We start from the raw sequence: 19,687 nt of genomic DNA, 5'->3' as shown, positions 1-19,687 counted from the left end.
AACTCCATGAATTTGGTTATCCTCATCTCCATCACTTTCAATATTCTGAACCTTTGCAACATGATCATTGGGGGGATTCATCATTGGAATTTGATGCTTATGATTAAACATTTCATCGCCAGAAGCTAGGGTGGGCTCAAACAAGGATTCTAACAACTTCCTATTTGCCAACGGAGCATGCCTAACTTGACCCGTCAACGGGTATTTATGTTTATAAAAAAAAAAAAAAAAATCAAATTAATCAAATAAAATAATATGCATACGCTTATATAACTTGTAGGGGATGGTTATATGAACTCCACCTTATAGCGACTCCAAAGTTACTCCACTCATAAAAATGAACTTACAAAATGAATTGAGGACTAATTTTTTGTGGATGTGTACATCTCATGATGGAGAACACCCCCACCAAAAATCAGCTCAATTGAATATGTCTAACCTTGTCAAAAATTGTATCGAAATTAAAAAAATCTGGACCGTTAGATAATTTCATAACTTTCTAAATGATTTTTGATGAGGTTGTACATCTTCAAATGAGCTGATTTTTTGTGGGGATGATCTCTATTGTGTGGAAAACATCTCCACCAAAAATCAGCTTCTAGTTCATTGAGTTAAGTGGTGGAGTTCATTTGGAGTTCGTTTTAGTAGAGTTCATATAACCATCCCCTAACTTGTATGAGCAAAAAAATGTGAGTTTCTACCTCAATTAAGTCATCCCAAACTTCATCCGGGAATTCAAAGACACCTCCAACAAAATCGACTCCGTGTCCTGTCCGTTTTGATAGTAACCTCCATGCCGCATATTGCTTTCTAAGGTAATCCCATTGGTTCTTGAGTTGCCTTTGTGTGTATAGGACATTGTAATTCTTGCTCATTTTTTCAATAATCTTAGTCCATGACTCTAATTTTAATGAAGTTCCACTAAAGCCTTTACTATTAATCTCGTCCAAACACATTTCGATGAAACATTTTTTCCACGTATCATCGGTCTTTAACCTAGGATTTGGAGCAGATTTCTCAACCACTTCCTGAATTGCTTTTTTCTCTTTCTTAACTCTTGGAGTTAATTTTTCCTTCCAGGGACCCATGCCTAATGTCACTCATTAGCCATTTAAATGAATTTAAAGCAATGCACTAATAAAATAAAAAAATACATAGAAGCATAGACGAATGCAATTTTGAATAAAAACAAATATTGTGAAAAAGTATATATGGTGAATTGTATATATGCATAATGGCTGAACTTGTCAATCACCCAGATGCGATGAAGCAAGTACAAGAAGAACTATAAAAAATTGCTGGAAAAAATCCTACAGTTTGAGAAAATGATATAAGTGAAATTTGTGGTAAAGTTCTCTAATGTAAAAGGAAGTGGAGCCGTGGAGGAAAATAGTTGGACCTGAGCAGTTTTGCATTTTGGAAAGTCTACCTAAGAGGACATTCTTATTCACAGGATAAGGGTCTCACTCTTCATCATCTTTTTTTCTTTTTCTCTTGACATTTCAGTGATCCTTTAAGGTTAGTATTCTCCGTTAAGAAGAAGATTCTATATTAAATTATTGGAGTTGCACACATAGGACAAATGGTTAAATTAGAACCAACCATAATTGAAGGACCCTATTAACCATGTTGGATTGTATCTAAAGTCTAAACCACTGCAATGTGTAACACACTAACACCAAAACAATTTGAGAATGGAAAAACTGAAAAAAGGACTTAAAAAAAGAAGATGCTTTAAACTTGCAGACTAGAAAGCTTTGAGATTCAAAATCTCTTGGGATTAGCACAAGTACTGCATACAGTTCAAAGTCTAGGCATACTGGCCTTCTAGACTCAAGCCAAGCTCAACTGAACTTGAAATTTCTGATGTACTACCAGAGGACTTTGCCGAGGATGCACTAAACTGGAATTCAGCAATCGATCCGTAATTATTGGTCTCTACTCTCGCCCCCTTCTATTCTTAGATCATCCAAAGAGACACGGTGATGAGGATCCTTCCCCACCTTACACAACATGCTTTCGAGAAATGTCTTTGGATATGAATGCTCGTTTTGGTGGTCCGAACTCTGCTTTATTGGAAGCGGGGAAATCTTTGTGGGTCATGAATGTGGTTCCTACAAGTTCTCAAAACTACCTTCCACTAATCCTTGCCCGAGGGGATTTTTAGGTGTATTGCATGATTGGTGTGAAGCATTCCCAACATACCCTAGAACCTACGATATGGTGGTTGAGATGGACTCTGTAAGCTTGAAACCAACCAACCAAAGAGGTGTACAACACTTGATTTATTCACAGAGATAGATAAGCTTCTACGGCCTGAGGGTTGGGTGATCAAGACGATACAGCTCTCCCTTATTGAAATAGCTAGAGCTCTCACAACCAGGTTGAAATGGGATGCGTGAGTGGTGAAGATTGAGAGTAACAATTAAGAGAGACTCCTCATATGTCAAAAATCACTCTTCAAGACACAAGTAAAATAGACTTGGGTTCCTGAGGAAGGCTGAGCAGCTAAGGTACAATAGCCATTGATTTTTGCCTTACTAATATGTTCTCCAAAAGTTCCGCCATGGATTAAACTTGACTTAGGTTATCCAAGGATTAAGTCGATCAAAGCATAAATGTTTGTTGTGTATTATTGAATTTTTTTACAATTATCCCTAGGCACAAAACATGGAACTCAAATATTGCCACATGATTTTCTCAAACTAGTACACCACCAAACACAGAGATAATCAGCATGCAAAAAAAAATTGATGCTTCCCTACACTAAATAGGACAAATAAGAGACCGACGTTTAGCAATCTTTTTCCCTACACTAAATAGCTCAATTATGCACAATAGTAGAATACAAAACAAAGAAACTGATCCAAACCAACACAAGATAATCTATGGAATGAAACAAATTTCTTCATTAAAACTAACAAGCTTACACCTATCACTGACGGCTACATAGTATCTTATATAAATGGTACACAGAACACATATTAATTAAGAATGGATCAAAGATAAATAGAGTAGAGAAATCGGTATTTACGTACCTAGTTATTATAGCGCATCAACCAAAAGTAGGAGAAGATAAGTATGGAAGGGTTATCAAGTTATGGAAGGGTAGAGGGTAGAGGTGGAAACCTAACTCGAGCGACTCTTTATTCAGTTGAAATGAGAAAAGAAACGCGGAATGCTGAAGTCGGTTTGGTACCTTTGAATGCTGAAGACTCCAATAAAAACAAACAACTTACCTTTCGCTGAATGCTTAAAAATAAAAAAACAAACAACCCCTTAATTTATTATATTCTTAGATCTAGAGAGAAAATGATTTTGTGATGGTCCAGAATTCAGATAATTTGATGATCCATATAACTTTAGAAGTCACACATATAGACAACTTACTGAACAGAGAACAGATAGCACACATAAAACATAATATTTTGTACGAAACCGATCAATGCTGTAATGATGTTTCGCTTACGTAAATACTTCCATAGATAATAAATTCATCACTGTTGTAGTACGTGTAATTGGGCAAGTCCAAAATTTGCTATAGACCCAGATTGGGTCTGACCCACTTGGTTTGGGCTTTTTTTTTTACCTATTTGTGCTCATCTGTATTTACTATTTAGAAATGTTATGCTATTTCCAACTCATTTAAATTGATAAATATTAATGCCACATAAAATAAGAAAAACTTTGACATCTGTTAAATTCAAATTAACAGAATCACCAAATAAAAAAAAATTGATAATAGAGGTCAAATTAAAAAAAAAAAAAAAAAAGTTCAAGTATCAAATCGAAAAGAATCTACAAGTTGTAGTTAATTCCAAAAACAAATGTTGTGCCTAATGCCTGAAAATCAGTGTTTCTAAATCTATAAACATCATTAACAAATAAGACACCAACCACCTACAAGACTCCAACATCAACACATAATGCCCAACCACATTGAACTGTTTTTATTATTCTAAGTATACAACAATATAAAATCTGATACAAAAAACAAAATGGTTTACTATTGGGAGTGATTTGTAACATGTCAACTGTGGTGGCCCAATCAGGAGAAGAGAACCAGGTCAGCGGGACACAGAGTGGGAGGCAATCTAATATGATAGCCCGGGGTGCAGGGGAACACAGTCGTGGAAGAGACCAGGTCAGCGAGACACCGAATGGGATGCAGCATAACAATATAGCCTAAAGAGTATGGGAACATAGCTGCGAAACCCTAGACCGCGGACGTGGCACATGTACGGCTAAAATGGGAACCATTAGATGGGAGGACAGATGGACGATCGAAAGAGGGGAGGAGTATAAAGAGAAGAAGAGGAGGAGAGAAAAAGAGGGGAAAGAAAGAAAGAGAGGGAGGAAGTATAGAGTTTGACTCTTGTTCTTTGTGTAATATTTAGCTGTTGTTTTTAGGTTCTTATATTTGGCGCTGTCTGTGGGGACATAGAAACAAGGGAGAGATGGCACCTAAGAAACAAGTAGGGAGACCGAAGAGGGTGGCAGTGCAGGAACCGATGCCCGAGGTTGTGATCGATAAAGGAGACAGGAGAGAGGACCAGGAAGCAGAAGAGACGCGGTTTATGAGAGAAGAGATCGGGAGATTAAGAGAAGAGAATGATGAGTTAAGAAGGGAGATGGAAAAGGAAGAGGAAGAGACAGGTGAAGAGGTAAGTTAGGACGCGGAAGATGAAGAGGATGGACTGAACCTCGTGGAAAATCCAGTAACCGGCTTGACAGTTGAACAGGTGCAAGAGATGATAAATAATGATAGGGAAGCTAACTTAACCGACAGCAGACGAAGGGTCGTGGGGGAGCAACTAGTCAGGTGGTGGCCGGGTTAAACCGCAGCCCATTAGCGAACGGTATCTGGGCTTCGGAAGTCCCAAAGCGTTTCAACCAGCCAAGGTTTGAGAGGTATGACGATAAAGGAGACCCAGCGGATCACATCTTTCATTTCCGGCAGCAGATGCCATTGTGGCAAGAATCTCGATATGACGGTCTGTGGTGTATGATGTTTCCGGCTAGTCTAAAAGGAAGGGCGTCGGGCTGGTATTATCGGTTACCAGCGGAAAGTATAAGAAACTTTCAAGAACTGGAACAGGCGTTTATAGATCACTTTATACACCAGAAAAAGCGGGTGGTGGATATCGCGGTGCCATTTAATGTTTGTCAGCGCTCAGCGGAGTCAGTGAGGGAATACCTGTGTCGATTCAAGGCTGAGACATTGAAGGTCGAAAATTTGGACGAGCAAACTGCAGTGATCGCATTTGAAAGAGGGCTGCGGCCAGGAACAAGGGTACAACAGTCAGTGGCGAAGAACGAGATTGCAACTTTGCATGACTTGTATCCACGAGTAGAAAAATACATCAGATATGAGGACAGTATGCAGAAGGAGTCTAAGAGATCTGGGAAGGCGGTGCTATCGTTGGAAAAGGAAAGGGAACCAAGAAAGGCGGCGCGACCGAAAGAGAAAGCGGTGGATACCACGGATACCCACCAAGGGCAGAGAGAAGCCGGGAGGAGATTCGAAGGGAAAACAGAGAAAGGAAGCCATACCGCAAGATAGAGGTGACGCCGCTGAATAGACCCCTGAGCAAAATATTACCACTGATTAAGAACATGCAGGGATATGAAGGGCTGCAGAACACTCCAGGAGAGCTGCCTGAGAAACCTTTCTGCGCCTATCATCAGATATGCAATCATGAGACCAATGACTGTTATGCATTAAAGTGGATGGTTCAACGATTGGTGGAAAAAGGGAAGATGAGAGAATTTGTAAGGGGAGCACAGACTGAGGAGAGCATGCCGCGTCAGGACCGTATACTGGGAACTATTAATGTGATTTTCAGTGGAGAGGTACTAAGTCATAATGCTCATAGAGACAGAGTACGAAGAACCGCGAGCATCCAGCAGATCAATGATGGGACAGACAGACCGAGAGCAAAAGTAGGTGTAGTGGAGGACAGAGATAGGATCGTCTTTAGCAGTGCGGACTTACAGGCTGTAGATTTTCCCTATGAGGATGCGTTGGTCATCACAGTGGCAATGGGCAACTACATGGTGAATAGGGTGTTGATAGATTGCGGCAGTGCAGTGGACTTGTTGTTTAAGAGAGCTTTGGAAGAAATGGGAATTGATCATAGGTAGTTAAGGCTTCCGCGGACTAACTTATACGGTTTCAATGGGAGCATGACGGAGCCTATGGGGGAAATCTTGCTGCCTGTAACCACGGGTCCAGTGACTGTATTTGCGCGGTTTATGGTAGTAGATTCTTCTTCTCAGTACAACGTAATTTTAGGAAGGCGGTAGATTCACGAGATGAAGGCCGTCTCGTCAACCTATTATCAAGTGATAAGGTTTCCCACCCCAACGGGTATGTATAAAGTTCCCGGAGACCAAGTGACGGCTAAGAACAGTCACAGGGGTATAGTGAAACGGTTGATCCGCGGACCTGAAGAAGAGAATCCGAACCCGAGGAAAAGACAGGCATAGCAATTACAGTGCGCCTCAGTAGAGGAGAAGGCGGAGGCAACTGCGGGTCCGAAGACACTGGACGAGATTGAAGTAGTGAATATTGGAGGGGAGGATGAGAGGTTTACCGCAGTAGGATCCAGCTTGCCGGAGGAATGGAAAGTAGGTTAATACAATTCTTGTCAGAAAACAAGGACGTGTTTGCGTGGTCAATTGAGGAGGTTACGGGGTTAGACCCGGAGTTCGCGTGTCATCGGCTACACATGAAAGAGGATGCTAAACCGGTGAGGCGGAGGATGTGGAGCATTAAACCGAAATATGCGGAAGGTGTTCGCGAGGAGGTTGCGCGGTTGAAAGGAGCTGGAATAATATGGGAAGTGGAGTTCACAGACTGGTTGTCCAATGTGGTCGCGGTACCAAAAAAGAACGGCAAGGTGCGAATGTGCGTCGATTTTACAGATGTGAATGTAGAGTGCCCAAAAGATAGCTATCCCATGCCGCGGGTGAATGAATTGGTGGATAGGACAAAAGGATTCAAAATATTTTCGTTCATGGATGCATCTATAGGGTATAATCAGGTCGCAATGTACGGGCCTGATCAGGAGAAAACCGCATTTGTTGTAGAAGGTGGCACATATTGCTATACGATGATGCCATTCGGATTGAAAAATGCCGGAGCCACATTTTAGTGGTTGGGGGAGAAAATGTTCGAGAGCAAGATCCGGAAGGGGATAGAAATATACATAGATGACATGGTGGAAAAAAGCATGTCTGAGGCGGAACACTTAGAGGGATTAAGGGAAACGTTCGGAATACTACGAAAGTACAATTTGAAGTTGAATCCAGAGAAATTCACATTCGGGGTGACCATGGGGAAGTTCTTGGGCTACATTGTTACTCATCGGGAAATAGAGGCTAATCCAGAAAAGATAAGAGCGTTGGTGGAAATGCCGTCACCATAGAATGTCACAGAGGTGCAGAGGCTGGTCGGTAGGGTCGTGACATTGAATAGATTCATTTCCAAGTCCTCGGAAAAATGTAGGCCGCTGTATCGGTTACTGAGAAGTACCCCTGATTTCTTGTGGACGTCAGAATGTGAGGAGGCATTTCAAGAGTTGAAGAGGTATCTGGGAAACGCTCCATTGCTGTCGTGGCCAGAGCAGGGGGAGAAGTTGTACCTGTATTTGGGGGCCACCGAGTATGCGGTCAGTTCAGTTCTTGTTCGGCTAGTGGATCGAGTAGAGAAGCTGGTGTATTTCCAAAGCAAAATACTGTTAGACGCAGAGACGCGGTACAACAGGATGGAGAAGTACGCCCTTGCTTTAATCTTTTCAACCATGAAGTTGAAACCATACTTTGAGTCACATTCGGTGGTGGTGGTGACGAACCTGCCTCTTAAACAAGCATTAAGGATAGAGAAATCAAGCAGAATGTTGAAATGGGCAGTGATGCTTAGCTCGTATGAGATACAATATCAGATAAGAACAGCGGAGAAAGAGCAGGCAGTCGCAGAGTTTCTGGCAGAGTTCCTCGCTGAGGACCCGACGTGGGGAGAGGAGATGGCCATGGAATCAGAGAAGGATGGGGAGCCCGATCTACTAAACCCTTGGGATAAGAAGAATGGGTGGAGGGTATTCGCAGATGGATCTGCCACAGACGCATGCAGCGGCATTGGGGTTGTGTTGATTACACCGGACAATAACATAATAGAATTGACCATGAAATTAGGATTCGCGACATCTAGTAATGAAGCAGAGTACGAGGCCGTGATAGTGGGATTGAGAATGGCTGAGGACTTGGGAGTGAAAGAGTTGACCGTGTATTCAGATTCGAATTTGGTGGTATGCCAGGCAAATGGTGGGTTCACTGCTCGATGTCCGCAAATGGCAAAGTACTTGAAGGTAGTGCACCAAAGAGTCAACAAGTTTACGAAGCTCCAGTTTGCACACTTGGGGCGTGGGGAGAATAGACACGCAGATGCTCTGGCGTATGTGGCTGCAGCCATGCTTGGGTCAGAGGAAAGAACAATACGGGTGGAAAGACTGGAGAGGCCAAGCACCGAGGAGGTGATAGAGGTGTGTCACATTACAGAAGAAGAAGGGGGATGGATGGAGCCCATTAAGCATTTTCTAGAGGGAAAGGAGGTGGCCGATAAGAAAGAAAGAAGAAGGTTGGAACAAGCTGCTCAGAGACACATTTTGCTGGAAGAAGAACTGTATCGAAAGAACTTCAATGGGCCATTGTTGAAATGCCTAGGGCCGCGGTTATCTTTAGAGGTGCTTGCAGAATTACACAAAGGGGGCTGTGGGAGTCACTCTGCTGGGAGAACTACGGCGCATAGATTATTGACGCAGGGCTATTTCTGTCCCCACATGAAAAGGGATGCCGTGGAATTTGCTAAGAGGTGTGACAAGTGTCAGAGATTTTCACAGTTGATATTCGCACCCACCTGCAGAACCTTTACATAATGTCTCAAGTCCGTGGCCTTTTGCCATGTGGGCAATGGATATCGTGGGACCGCTGCCTATGGCTAGCGGCAAAATGAGGTATATGTTAGCGGCCACAGACTACTTCACCAAATGGATAGAGGCCATACCATTGCAACAGGTGAAGGAGACACAGGTGATTAAATTTCTATAGGAGAATATCATTGATAAGAGCCCAAAACTGTAGTTTTAACCCCTTAATAATCATACTGTCAGACCAATTATGTGAATAATAAGTAAGAGTTAACACTGATTACGCGTTTTTATGCATTTCAGGCTTCAAAGTCCATTATGTGCAGAAATGTACCACTTTAGCGAGATACGAGGAGCAAAAGTCGTGAGAACTTCCAAAGCCGTATCTTTGGACTCAGACCACCGAATTGGGCATACCTTATGTCAAAACGACCGGCTCGGAAAGAGATTTGTAATGGTCCAAGCCTTGACCCAATCAGAGGAGCAGAAGTGGACGAAAAGTCTGTGGAAGTCAACTGCAGCTGAAGAGCCTTTTTTGGATCGAAAGAATTGGGTTTTGGGGCGATTCTGCGGCCCAAACCCCGGCTCCAAGCCCATGCACGAATTTTGGATCTGGATGTATAAAAACAAAAGCTTAGCTCTTCATTAATGGTAGATAGTTAGGTTAGAAAATAAATTAGATTAGTTAGCCTCCATTAAACCTTAGTTCTAGATCTAGTTTTCATTAGATTAATTAAGTTTAATTTCATTTCAATTCTTGTTTTAGATTAAACTCTCAAATTATTGTTCTTGATTGTTTAGATAATAAAAATAGTTATTTTGACAATTTCGATTTATAGATCTAAATTCCATTATTGTTTGTTATCATTTCATAGTTATTAATTAGATTTCGATTATTGTTTAGTGAAATCGCATAAAGTTAGAATCTTTTCATTATGTTTTGTTTAGATTCAATGGGAAATGATTACGGAATGAATCAAGGCTAAAACCTCCATTAGAGGGGTTGATGAAGCTTTGAGGAAAACTTAGTTGTTAGTGTAGAATTGTTTGTAGATTCTATTCCACTCTAATTCGTGTGTTTAGCCATGAGAATGGGTGGACGACCTCACATGCTAGTTAGTACTTGGTAGAAATGCCATGAACACTAGGGATTAGACTCGAATTTCTTGCCGTGAAAACGTAAGAATCGAGATACGACAATCTATACTAGGTTATTGAGTTGGATTCGAGGTGGATTCAATTCCCCTCTAATCCTTTATCTAGATTCAAAAACAAGCATATTTCCATAGTATTCGTAGTTAAATTCAACGTAGACTCATTTTAGTTTCATCGTAGTATAATTCCCTTCGTAAAACTCTCATAGACTTAAAAACGACTAGTTAGATTAGAAAACATCCATGCTAGAGCACTAGGAGTGGAACGAACTTGTCTACTCCACTATATCTCAATTGGTTGAGAGTAGAAATAAAGATTTGATAAACTTATAGCATCAAGTAAAAAGTTTAGTTTACTTACGTTGAGAATTCATCGTTCATTACGTAGGTAGACTATTCATTTTACGTTTATCAAATGGCGCCGCTGCCATCTTAGTTGCACTTTAGCATTGTTTTCATAATAGAATTAGTAATTTTAAGTCCCATTTCACCCACCCACCCTTGTTTGATTCATCTTTGTGGTTGCCGTTTCAGTTTTGGAAAAATTCGAGAAAACGCGACTGAAGGGCCGCTTCAAAGAGAGCGCCCAAAGCGCGACCATCTATCTTCTTCGACTTTCGTTCGAAGGCTGGCGCTTCAAAGAGAGCGACCCCGCTATCTTATTGGACTTCGTTTACACCGAAGGCCAGCGCTTCAACAAGAGCGACCAGCGCTATCTTTATGGACCTCGACTTTGCCTTTGAGCGCCCAGATAAGATAGAGCCAGCGCCTTCCCCTAAAAATTCGAAAATTTTCCACGGGGGTGATTCAAACTTCGAAGTTGTCAAGTTTCGAGTGTTCTATTCTCTTATAAACACTGAACACGCTGCATCCAAGACGCTATTCATAAGCGAAGCAAGGGCCGAATCAGGTATTCCTTTCTTCCACACCTCGTGATCTCCGTTAGAGGTTTATACTAGTATATCGGGAATTGTTTGGAGTGTTGCATGTGTAGTTAAGCTCGACTTAGTCTTGCATGAGATTAAGGTGCAGTGGTCGCACAAAAAAACACGAACGTAAATACACAACAACATCAACAATCAAGTCTATCTAGTATACCACACACTACACCTCTAACTACTATCACACACACCATACCCGATATAATGGGGAAGAAAAGAGACTCCTCTCTCGGACTTCTACAAAGCCTTGGCGATAGCCCCAAATCTTGCATCGTTCTAGCAAACCCGGTGGGGATTTCAGAATCCCTCAAAATTTTTAATTTGTTACCCGTTTTTCATGGTTTAGACCATGAAAAACCTTACCAAAGACATCGCGTAGGATTGAACAAGTCCTAACAACATTCCACCATCCTACGGTTGGTTCGAACAAATTAAATTAAGGGTATTCCCCTTCACCTTAGCCGATAAAGGCGTCTTGGTTAACTGCTTGGCGCGCTAATTCGTGGACTCGTGGGCTAAACTTGTTCAATTTGTTTATGGAACATTTTTACCCCCCCTAAAGACGGATGAGATGCTTTCTAAGATTCATTTTTTTCGACAAAATCCTCATGAAACATTTTCAGAGGCTTGGAATCGCTTTCACCGATCCGCTTATAGAGTGTCCACATCATAACTTAAATAAAGACACGCGTTAGTTCGTGCCTTTTTCAAAGGACTTCAACATCACCATAAAGAAGTCCTTGACATAATGAATGGGGGTAGTTTCTTAAACAAAGGAGCCCGGAGGCTTATAAATTTTAGAGGACCAAACTAAGCTTAATAATAACTGGGGGGTAGTGATGATATCCCCGCCCGCTAGTTCTTCTTCTGATTAAAAAGGCTACTAGTATGTTTGAGGTTAAATCAGATCCGAGCTTAAAACTCTAATTGAATCCCTCACTAAAAAGGTAGATGCCATATCCAGACAACAAAAGCCAATCCCCCGTTATGAATGTAAATTCAAATCCATGTAGTTTTCATTTGGAGTCCCGAAAGCATCCCGAATCCCATCGGCCCTATTGCCTATGAACAAACTTGTTCCATTAATAGTGAACCTAACCCCTTGGAGACAAAATCCCAATTTAGGTTGGAGAAATAACCAACAAGTCACACCTCAAGGGTACAATAATCAATATGTTAGGCTCACATTGAAAGCTTTAACCAAGCCCCACTACGACAAGGACGTGGTCAGGGGTAATTTTAATAATTATAACAACCAAGTGCAACCTCGACAAGGTCAAGCACAAGGTCAAGGTAATTATAATAATTATAATGCTAATAGAGGTATCGTTAGGTAAATAATAACTATCAAAATCCACCAATAAATAATTCAAGGGAAATAGTTCCATCCACACCACCCCGCGGACCACTACACCCCACACAACCGGATTGTCTTGACACCTTTATACAAGTGAGCCAAAAACTTTTTCAAACCATGGCTCAATCCAACCAACAGCTTCTACAATCCGTAACTAATTTAACCCAACAGTTGGCTCAAGATAAAGCCCAAACCAAAGGTGTGTTTCCAGGTAACGCAATACCTAATCCTAAAACAACAAACACAGCCTTTGAGGTAACGGATAATACTAGTAATGAATTTGAAAATGTAGGTGAGATAAATGCCATCACCACTCTCCGTTCTGGCAGAGTGGTTGATAACAAAGTAACTATGCCTATAGTTACCCCACCAGTAGCCCCTACACCTGCTATATTACTAGATACTGAAATAGAAACTGAAGAGCCTACCACTGTAGAGGTACCAGTTACAACACAACCAAAGAAACAGAAAGCTACGGTAAAACATCCAGGTGATACCATTGCTAAATATAGACAGAAACCACCGTTTCCACAAAAATTAGCCATGTTAACTAAGGATACAAATTATGAGGAGATTAGGGATGTTTTTAAGAATCTAACTATAAACCTTTCCTTCCTCGAAGCTATTAAAAAAGCTACCACATCATGCTAAGTTTCTTAAGGAATTGTGTACTACTAGGCGTAAGACAAATATACCAAAAGACGCCTTTTTTAACGTAACAATTCCCAACCTTATCCTGAACATAATGGAATTGTTAAGTACAAGGACCCCCGGTCGATCTCAGTGACAATGCACCTTAGGAGATTCCTATATCGACGACGGCGTTATTAGACACGGGGGGCTAGTGTTAACTTACTCCCATTTTATTTGTATAGACAAATAGGTCTAGACAAGATGCAACCCACTAAAATGACGTTGCAATTAGCTGATCGGTCTATTAAGTATCCTAAGGGTGTAGTCGAAAATGTGTTGGTAAAAGTTCAGGATTTCTACTATCCGGCTGATTTTGTAGTCCTCGATACGTAAGTCGCTAACGACTGGTCTCCGATCATTTTAGGGCGTCCCTTCTTGGCAACCGCCAACGCGCTCATTAATTGCGTGATGGTTCAATGTCCATGTCTTTTGGCCATCTTGTCATTTGAAGTCAATGTTTTTAAAACAAGGACACAGGTTACCCGATTCGATCTATGGATGGAGAGGTTAGCATGATCGAGAGCTTTGCTCGAGATTATTTCAACAACACGCCCTCGATAGTCATATGCCCCAAAATTCTTTCCTTTGGAAAGTCGGACTCCAATATTTTCTTTCCTACACTAGTCGATACACATGTTATTGACGAGGATGGGATAGATGACTTTCTCAAAGACGAGGACTACCATAGTAATGTGGATATGACCAATCTAGATGAGGAATTTGATGAGTTTCTTCGAGTAGGTGACAATTCACCCTATCAAGAACTAACTAGCACAACATCCACCTCGATTCCCTCCTTCCACCCTTTCAAAGGAACCCGAGTTTGCACTCGATCCCGTTGTTTCTTCCAGGCTCTATAATTTTTAAATCCTCCTAACAAACAGATATCTCGAAGGACAAACTTTGTGACACCTTCATTTTCAAAATTGAGACAGTCCCTCCCTACACACAATGAATGAGTTGGTGCTAAAACCACATCCTCATTGTGTACAAGCTGTCTTTCTAAAACTTATCCATATCTACCATATTCTCCACAACCATTCACTTTTCCACACTTATTTACTAGAACACCCACTCATTCAAAATGAAAAATAAGGTGCATGATAGGTTACACAATAGGGTTATCCGACTTCGTTTGGATTCCACTAGGTCGCGGTCGAGGAAATCTTGGTGTTTCATTGTGTTTGGATATGTTTCCTCTGATATTTATTTATGGAATGATCCACAACTATTTCGGTTGTTGATATATGATCAACTGCATGTTCATACATATGTTTTAGATAAAGTCTTGAGTATCTGACTATAAACGACTCAAATTTCTGTGTTGGTGCATTTCCTTTCATTCCAATATATTGGTGAGTGCACCATTAAGGTAACCGGGCCCTCCATATGGAGTGTGTGGCTGTAAGTACCGGATCCTAAGTCCACGGTTCACATAGTTCACATTTTCCACTCTTGCATGTTTTCTCGGATTTTTGAGTCATGTTTCTCTATGGTGTGAATTATGTCTTTATTGCTTATTGTTTTTCCTTCTAAAAAAAAAAAAAAAAAAAAAATAAATTAAACATAGTAATCTAGGAAGTCTCGGGAATCTGACTTTAAAAGACCCACTGCTAAAAACAAATTTTCTAAAATTCTTGTAAAAAATTTGTTTGGGGGTGGGGTGTTCGTGTTTCCGTACTAAATGTTTTATGTCCCATTAGAGTTGCTTAGGCCGTGTTATTGTAGTACGATTCAGATTGACATATACTATTCATTTAGATTTCATTAGTCAAGATAACTTACGTCATGCACGCACTTCGGAGGCGTTTTCCACTATCACGTATGTCATCCGAAGTCGGAATAGAGTGTTTTATGGATCATTGGATAGGAAATTCTCTCCTGATCATTTCCATATCTCACTCGCAAAAATCGGACCAAGAACGAAGTGGGAATTTTGATTTGAAATTCGCGAAAAATCGAAAAATCGAAAATTTCGATTTTGGGCTTAGGTCAACTTCAGCGCCCACCAGCCCATGGAGAGCGCCAAGGCTTCTTACATTCTCACGACAGTTCATCGTTTCATCTTCCATTAACGCCATTACCAAGCTCCAAACCTAAAAGAAAATCAAAATAAAAAGAAAATACAAACAACCCACGCCAAAAATCAAATCCAAACCCCAATCGACATTTCAAAAACTAGATGGCTCAACGCCGTATTATACCGGAGCAAGTGTTCATCGCCGACCATTTCGCTACCGTTTTACGGTGACGAAATGGCTAGTAGAGACTGGAATAGTCTTCGGTACTTTCGACCAAGACTTCTACCATGAAGACTTGGTCGACGGTTCTACAACACCGGGAGTTGGAGGGAGTCGGATTTTTGTTTTGGTGAAGAAGAAGAGGAGGGAGTTGACTACGGGTCGGGTTGGTTGAGATTCTAGGCATTCCGCCTAGAATCAATCTGATGCCGCTTTCACGAGAGCCCGGTTTTGACGGGTTGAGCCGTTGATGAAGCGCATCGCCATCAATGGGAGCTACAATCCAAACTCCCATCAGTCGCGCCCGAGCTTCTCGAGGACCAACCAACCGGCTCTGACCCAGTGGATTGGTCGGAATGTCCTAGGCAAGGACAAGGTCGCTGACATCGGTCCGACCGCCTCCCATCGCCCTATGGATACCCAGAGCCGGAAGCACGATTTTCGTATCCGGAGTTTTGGCCGAACATGATCGGGGAGGTTGGACGGTCGTTGGCACCTCTTCCCCGCGGCTTATCACTAAGATCATGTTGAAGATGAAGGCAACTCCGGCTTCTGAGAGGATTTACATTACCCTGCACGGGAACCCGCGTATCTATAGGGAGTGTGTCCAACAAGTCTGGAAATTGCCCGAGGATAGGGAACAGGCTGAGGAGGACGAGCAGAGGGTAGATGAGGATGAGTCGGAGGAGGATGAGGAGGATGGCACCTGCTTTGATACGGATGCCTTCCAGAGGTGTTGGTCTGATGCTGAGCGCATGACTATGCTACATAGGGGCATGCGTTCACTCAACACTCTCTGTGCAGACCTCCGGACTCGACAGGCCACCATTCACCACAACTTCGAGCTCCGCACCCTGAGGGGAGGATGAGAGATGGGAGCAGGCGAGGGCTGAGATGGAAGCCCAGCGTCAGTTTAGAGTAGAGATGCTAGCACGCTTCCCACCTCATACAGACTCTGCCTCTGAGGACACAGCTGCTAGGCATGAGCGTCGTCGACGGAGGATCCATGCTGCCACCGGACCTTCCGAGCTCGGGAGCCACCACCGAGATCAGGTGTGCCCTCGCCACCCGATTGGCGAGGTGTTGAGAGAGGATGAGGAGTGATAGTCCCTGTTATTTTTGTTTTATAAGTTGTTGTTTTATTTACTTTTTTGTTGTCTTTATTGTAATGTAACTTTTATTTCAAGAATGTGAATCTTGTAGTGATACTTCGAATGACATTTTAATATAAGGGTTTATTTTCACTTTGAGTGCTTGTGTCATATTGACCACACCTTCCAAACTTGTTTGGGGGTGGTTTGATTATTTCAAGTCGTATTTTTATAAAACCCTAGTGTTAGAATTTATCATGAGTAAGGTGAAAATATGGCGTATAGGCATATCTATGATTGAGAATCATTGTAGGATGAAATCTAGATTAAATAGGTACATTCACCATAATATCCAAATAAGAGATAATCGGGTTTGAATTAGAATCCGGGATATGAGTTGTTTCGTTTTGAAGTTTGGAAATTTTAGGATTAGGAAACTCCGAAATTAGTTTTGGCAACTTTCCGATCCATTCTAGCAACTTTAAGCCTATTTAAACTTGATACAATCTATCCTCACAACTCACATTACACCTAAACTCCATCACTCACCCTTCAAACCCGCGTTTCCCACGTTTCGACTTCATTTTAGCATTTTTCAGAATTTCGAGGCCGCGCTAGCTTAGTGAAGGCTTCAGCGCCCTAAAATTCTGTCTTAAAAATTTTGTCGAGGCCAGCACGCTTCTAGTCGAGGAGCTAACCAGCTTAAGTTACATGGAAATCAAAATACAAAAAGCGCCAGCGCTTCTAGTCGAGCGACCAGCTAAGTTCTTGGAATTCCAAAATACAAAGATGGCTACCAGCGCTCTAAGTTAGCGCCTCGCCGACTTCTCCGGACCAGAAATTTTCCAGTTTTTCGGCAGTAGTTTCGGATCATTCAGAGCTATTCCAAAGCGTAATTTTGAGATGACATCTCCAATATTTATACCGAACAGTCTTTCAAGATTTGTTCCAAAGCACTACTTACGGTGCTTGGTTTCGCGAGGTGATCACATATGTTGGGTTGGGAACCTCTTATGGTAAGACCGGCTGAACTTTATTCTCCAAAGACTTGCATATTATTTTTATCATAACTGCATTTTCTTTGAGAGACCGGATGGAGAACAAGTGTTCTCCATCAACATTGACGATGAACCAATGGAGATTACCGTGTTCTTGCTAGCATTTGTTCTTGGACTTGCTATGCCCATGAGAGATACAAGACCCATGGTGCTATTAGGGTCGATAATATGCATGTCTACACCTATGAGTCTTTGCACGAGGCTTATGGGGCAGGCATTTTCCAGATTGAGGACCAAGGGGACTATAACGTTGTTCTTGGTAGCCCGGGTCCATGAACATAGGAAACTGTTATGTTTTGGATAATGCTAAACATTTTAGGGGAATGGCGTTTTTCTTCGTGAATGACGCCACTTGCAGCGTTTTCATTGCTTTAGCCAATGGACGCCGGGTTCTATGACCTTCCCTTAACTTTGATGTCTAGTTTAGCACGAGCCTATAATGAGGCATAAGTACCTTCTTATGCCCGCTCTAATTTCAATGATTATGCTATGTTTCTTTCCCCTGTTTTTGTACACGTTTCACGGATTGGATTAAGGTAGACACGGCGCGACCCACCAATAGTATTATTCGATCTTTCCGCGTAAATGACTTGGCATGGGTGGCGGATACAACCTCACCTGGTTGCACCCTACACCCCATCGCACCAAGTGGCACTTAATAGGTTAGCAACCATAGATGATAAATGGCGTGAAGCCCCGGCAAATTATCATAGCATGGCAGACGCTGAAGGAACCCCACTTCTTTATAGAAGCAGAGGATGACTAAGATGATTTAATAACAACGGGAGTGGAGGTAAGTTTTAGTTTCGTTAGTGTCCGCTTATGTCCCAAGCAATTTAATTATGTTAACCCCATAATGGGTGGAACTCTTTATAGAGTTGTCGGGTTTTATTTCCTATATTAGTACGTTCTAACATTGTTTTGCGGATGTTTTCAATTTCACGCCGCTTCAATGGTATTTTTCCTACCCTCTTTATTTACAATGCTTTGAGGACAAAGCATGCTTCTTGTTTGGGGCATAGAATCACGCGTGTAATTAAGACATCCGCTAGGATATAAATATATAATATGCATTTGTTTCTAGTTAAAATTTCAAAAATTTAAAAATATAAATAAATAACTTATGCTATACACTTAGGAATATTGGTATTGTTTTTTTCTCCATGCTCTTAACAATCTAGAAGTCTCACATAGTTGTTGCATCGTAATAATTGTTAGAAACTTAGGTTAATACGTAGGTAATAATCTTTGCATCTATCTATAAATATATTATGTGAGTATCTATGATTGTTAGCAAGAAGTTTCTGAAATCTAGGCTAGAGTACTTATTCTACAAATCCTGTGGAGAATATAGCCTAAAGCCTTTATATGAGCTAAACATTTGAGAAATGACACAAGGGAGAAGTAAAATCGGATAGAGAAATCACACGCCCACTTGCTTGATCACTAAACCATATCCTAAGTGAGAATTTAGGCCGCTTCTTTGGATCGATATAGCCAGAAATTCAAACCTATGAATTATTTTCCGCTAGTCACCACTCGAGCCCCGTTCTTTAGCCTTCCATACACCACAATTCCTTTACCCTGTTACAAAACAAAAACAAAATAAAAAAATAGAATAAATCAACCTACCCAATTTAGAATAAGTCCGAGAATAGAATGAAAGTGAAGAAAGAAGAAGAGAAAAACCCGTGTAAACAAAAATTGTTACTTGCTTCAGAAAAAATAAAGAAAAGAAGTTTCCATCCAAAGAAAGAAAAAATAGAAATAAAATAAAAAACTCCAAAAAAAAAAAAAAAATAGAATAAAAAAGGAGTCAAAAGCCAAAGAAAAGAAAAAAAAAAATATGGCTAAGGATGGAAACAAAGTATAGAAGCAAAAGAAAATAACAAGGTTTTCTAAGTTACATAATAATGAAGACTCTATTATCTCAGACTTGTCCTTTTGAATATCCATTTCCTTCCTTCTTAAACCATCTCCTAATCCCCGTAACACCTAATAAAGACCTCTAGCTCAATTAGGAATAGGTTAGTGTGATAGTAAGTGGCAGATGTGTTTGATTGACCCCCGCTTCCTTGTTGTCATTGAGATTGTAAGGTAAAGTGTGCCCACTGTATTAATCGGAGTAGCTTAAACTTGAGTGCAAAAAATCAGAGTGTTGTTTCTTGACTATTATTGTGAGAACCTACTTAAGGACGCTTATTCCGAAGTTCTCGTAAACAAACC

The 19,687-nt window shown here is 41.2% G+C and overlaps 2 protein-coding genes and 1 pseudogene across 2 annotated transcripts; all 3 read left to right on the top strand.

The window, feature by feature from the left end:
- Positions 1-1,234: 1,234 nt before the first annotated feature.
- LOC147476092 (putative pectin methyltransferase QUA2 pseudogene) lies at positions 1,235-2,590 on the top strand (annotated as a pseudogene).
- Positions 2,591-5,616: 3,026 nt separating this feature from the next.
- LOC147476091 (uncharacterized) lies at positions 5,617-6,144 on the top strand. The gene has a single exon (XM_086585628.1). It carries the CDS (start codon positions 5,617-5,619, stop codon positions 6,142-6,144), a length of 528 nt encoding a protein of 175 aa, XP_086441754.1.
- Positions 6,145-7,235: 1,091 nt separating this feature from the next.
- Positions 7,236-8,936, top strand: LOC147476090 (uncharacterized). Its single transcript, XM_086585627.1, has 2 exons — positions 7,236-7,405; positions 7,511-8,936. The coding sequence occupies exons 1-2, from the start codon at positions 7,236-7,238 to the stop codon at positions 8,934-8,936; spliced, it is 1,596 nt and encodes a 531-aa protein (XP_086441753.1).
- The last annotated feature ends 10,751 nt before the right edge of the window (positions 8,937-19,687 follow it).

This window comes from Coptis chinensis, chromosome 9, assembly GCF_015680905.1.
Source record: "Coptis chinensis isolate HL-2020 chromosome 9, ASM1568090v1, whole genome shotgun sequence".
NCBI lineage: Eukaryota > Viridiplantae > Streptophyta > Magnoliopsida > Ranunculales > Ranunculaceae > Coptis > Coptis chinensis.
Note: the sequence above shows the minus strand (reverse complement) of the source record. Positions and strands in the feature narration are given on the sequence as shown.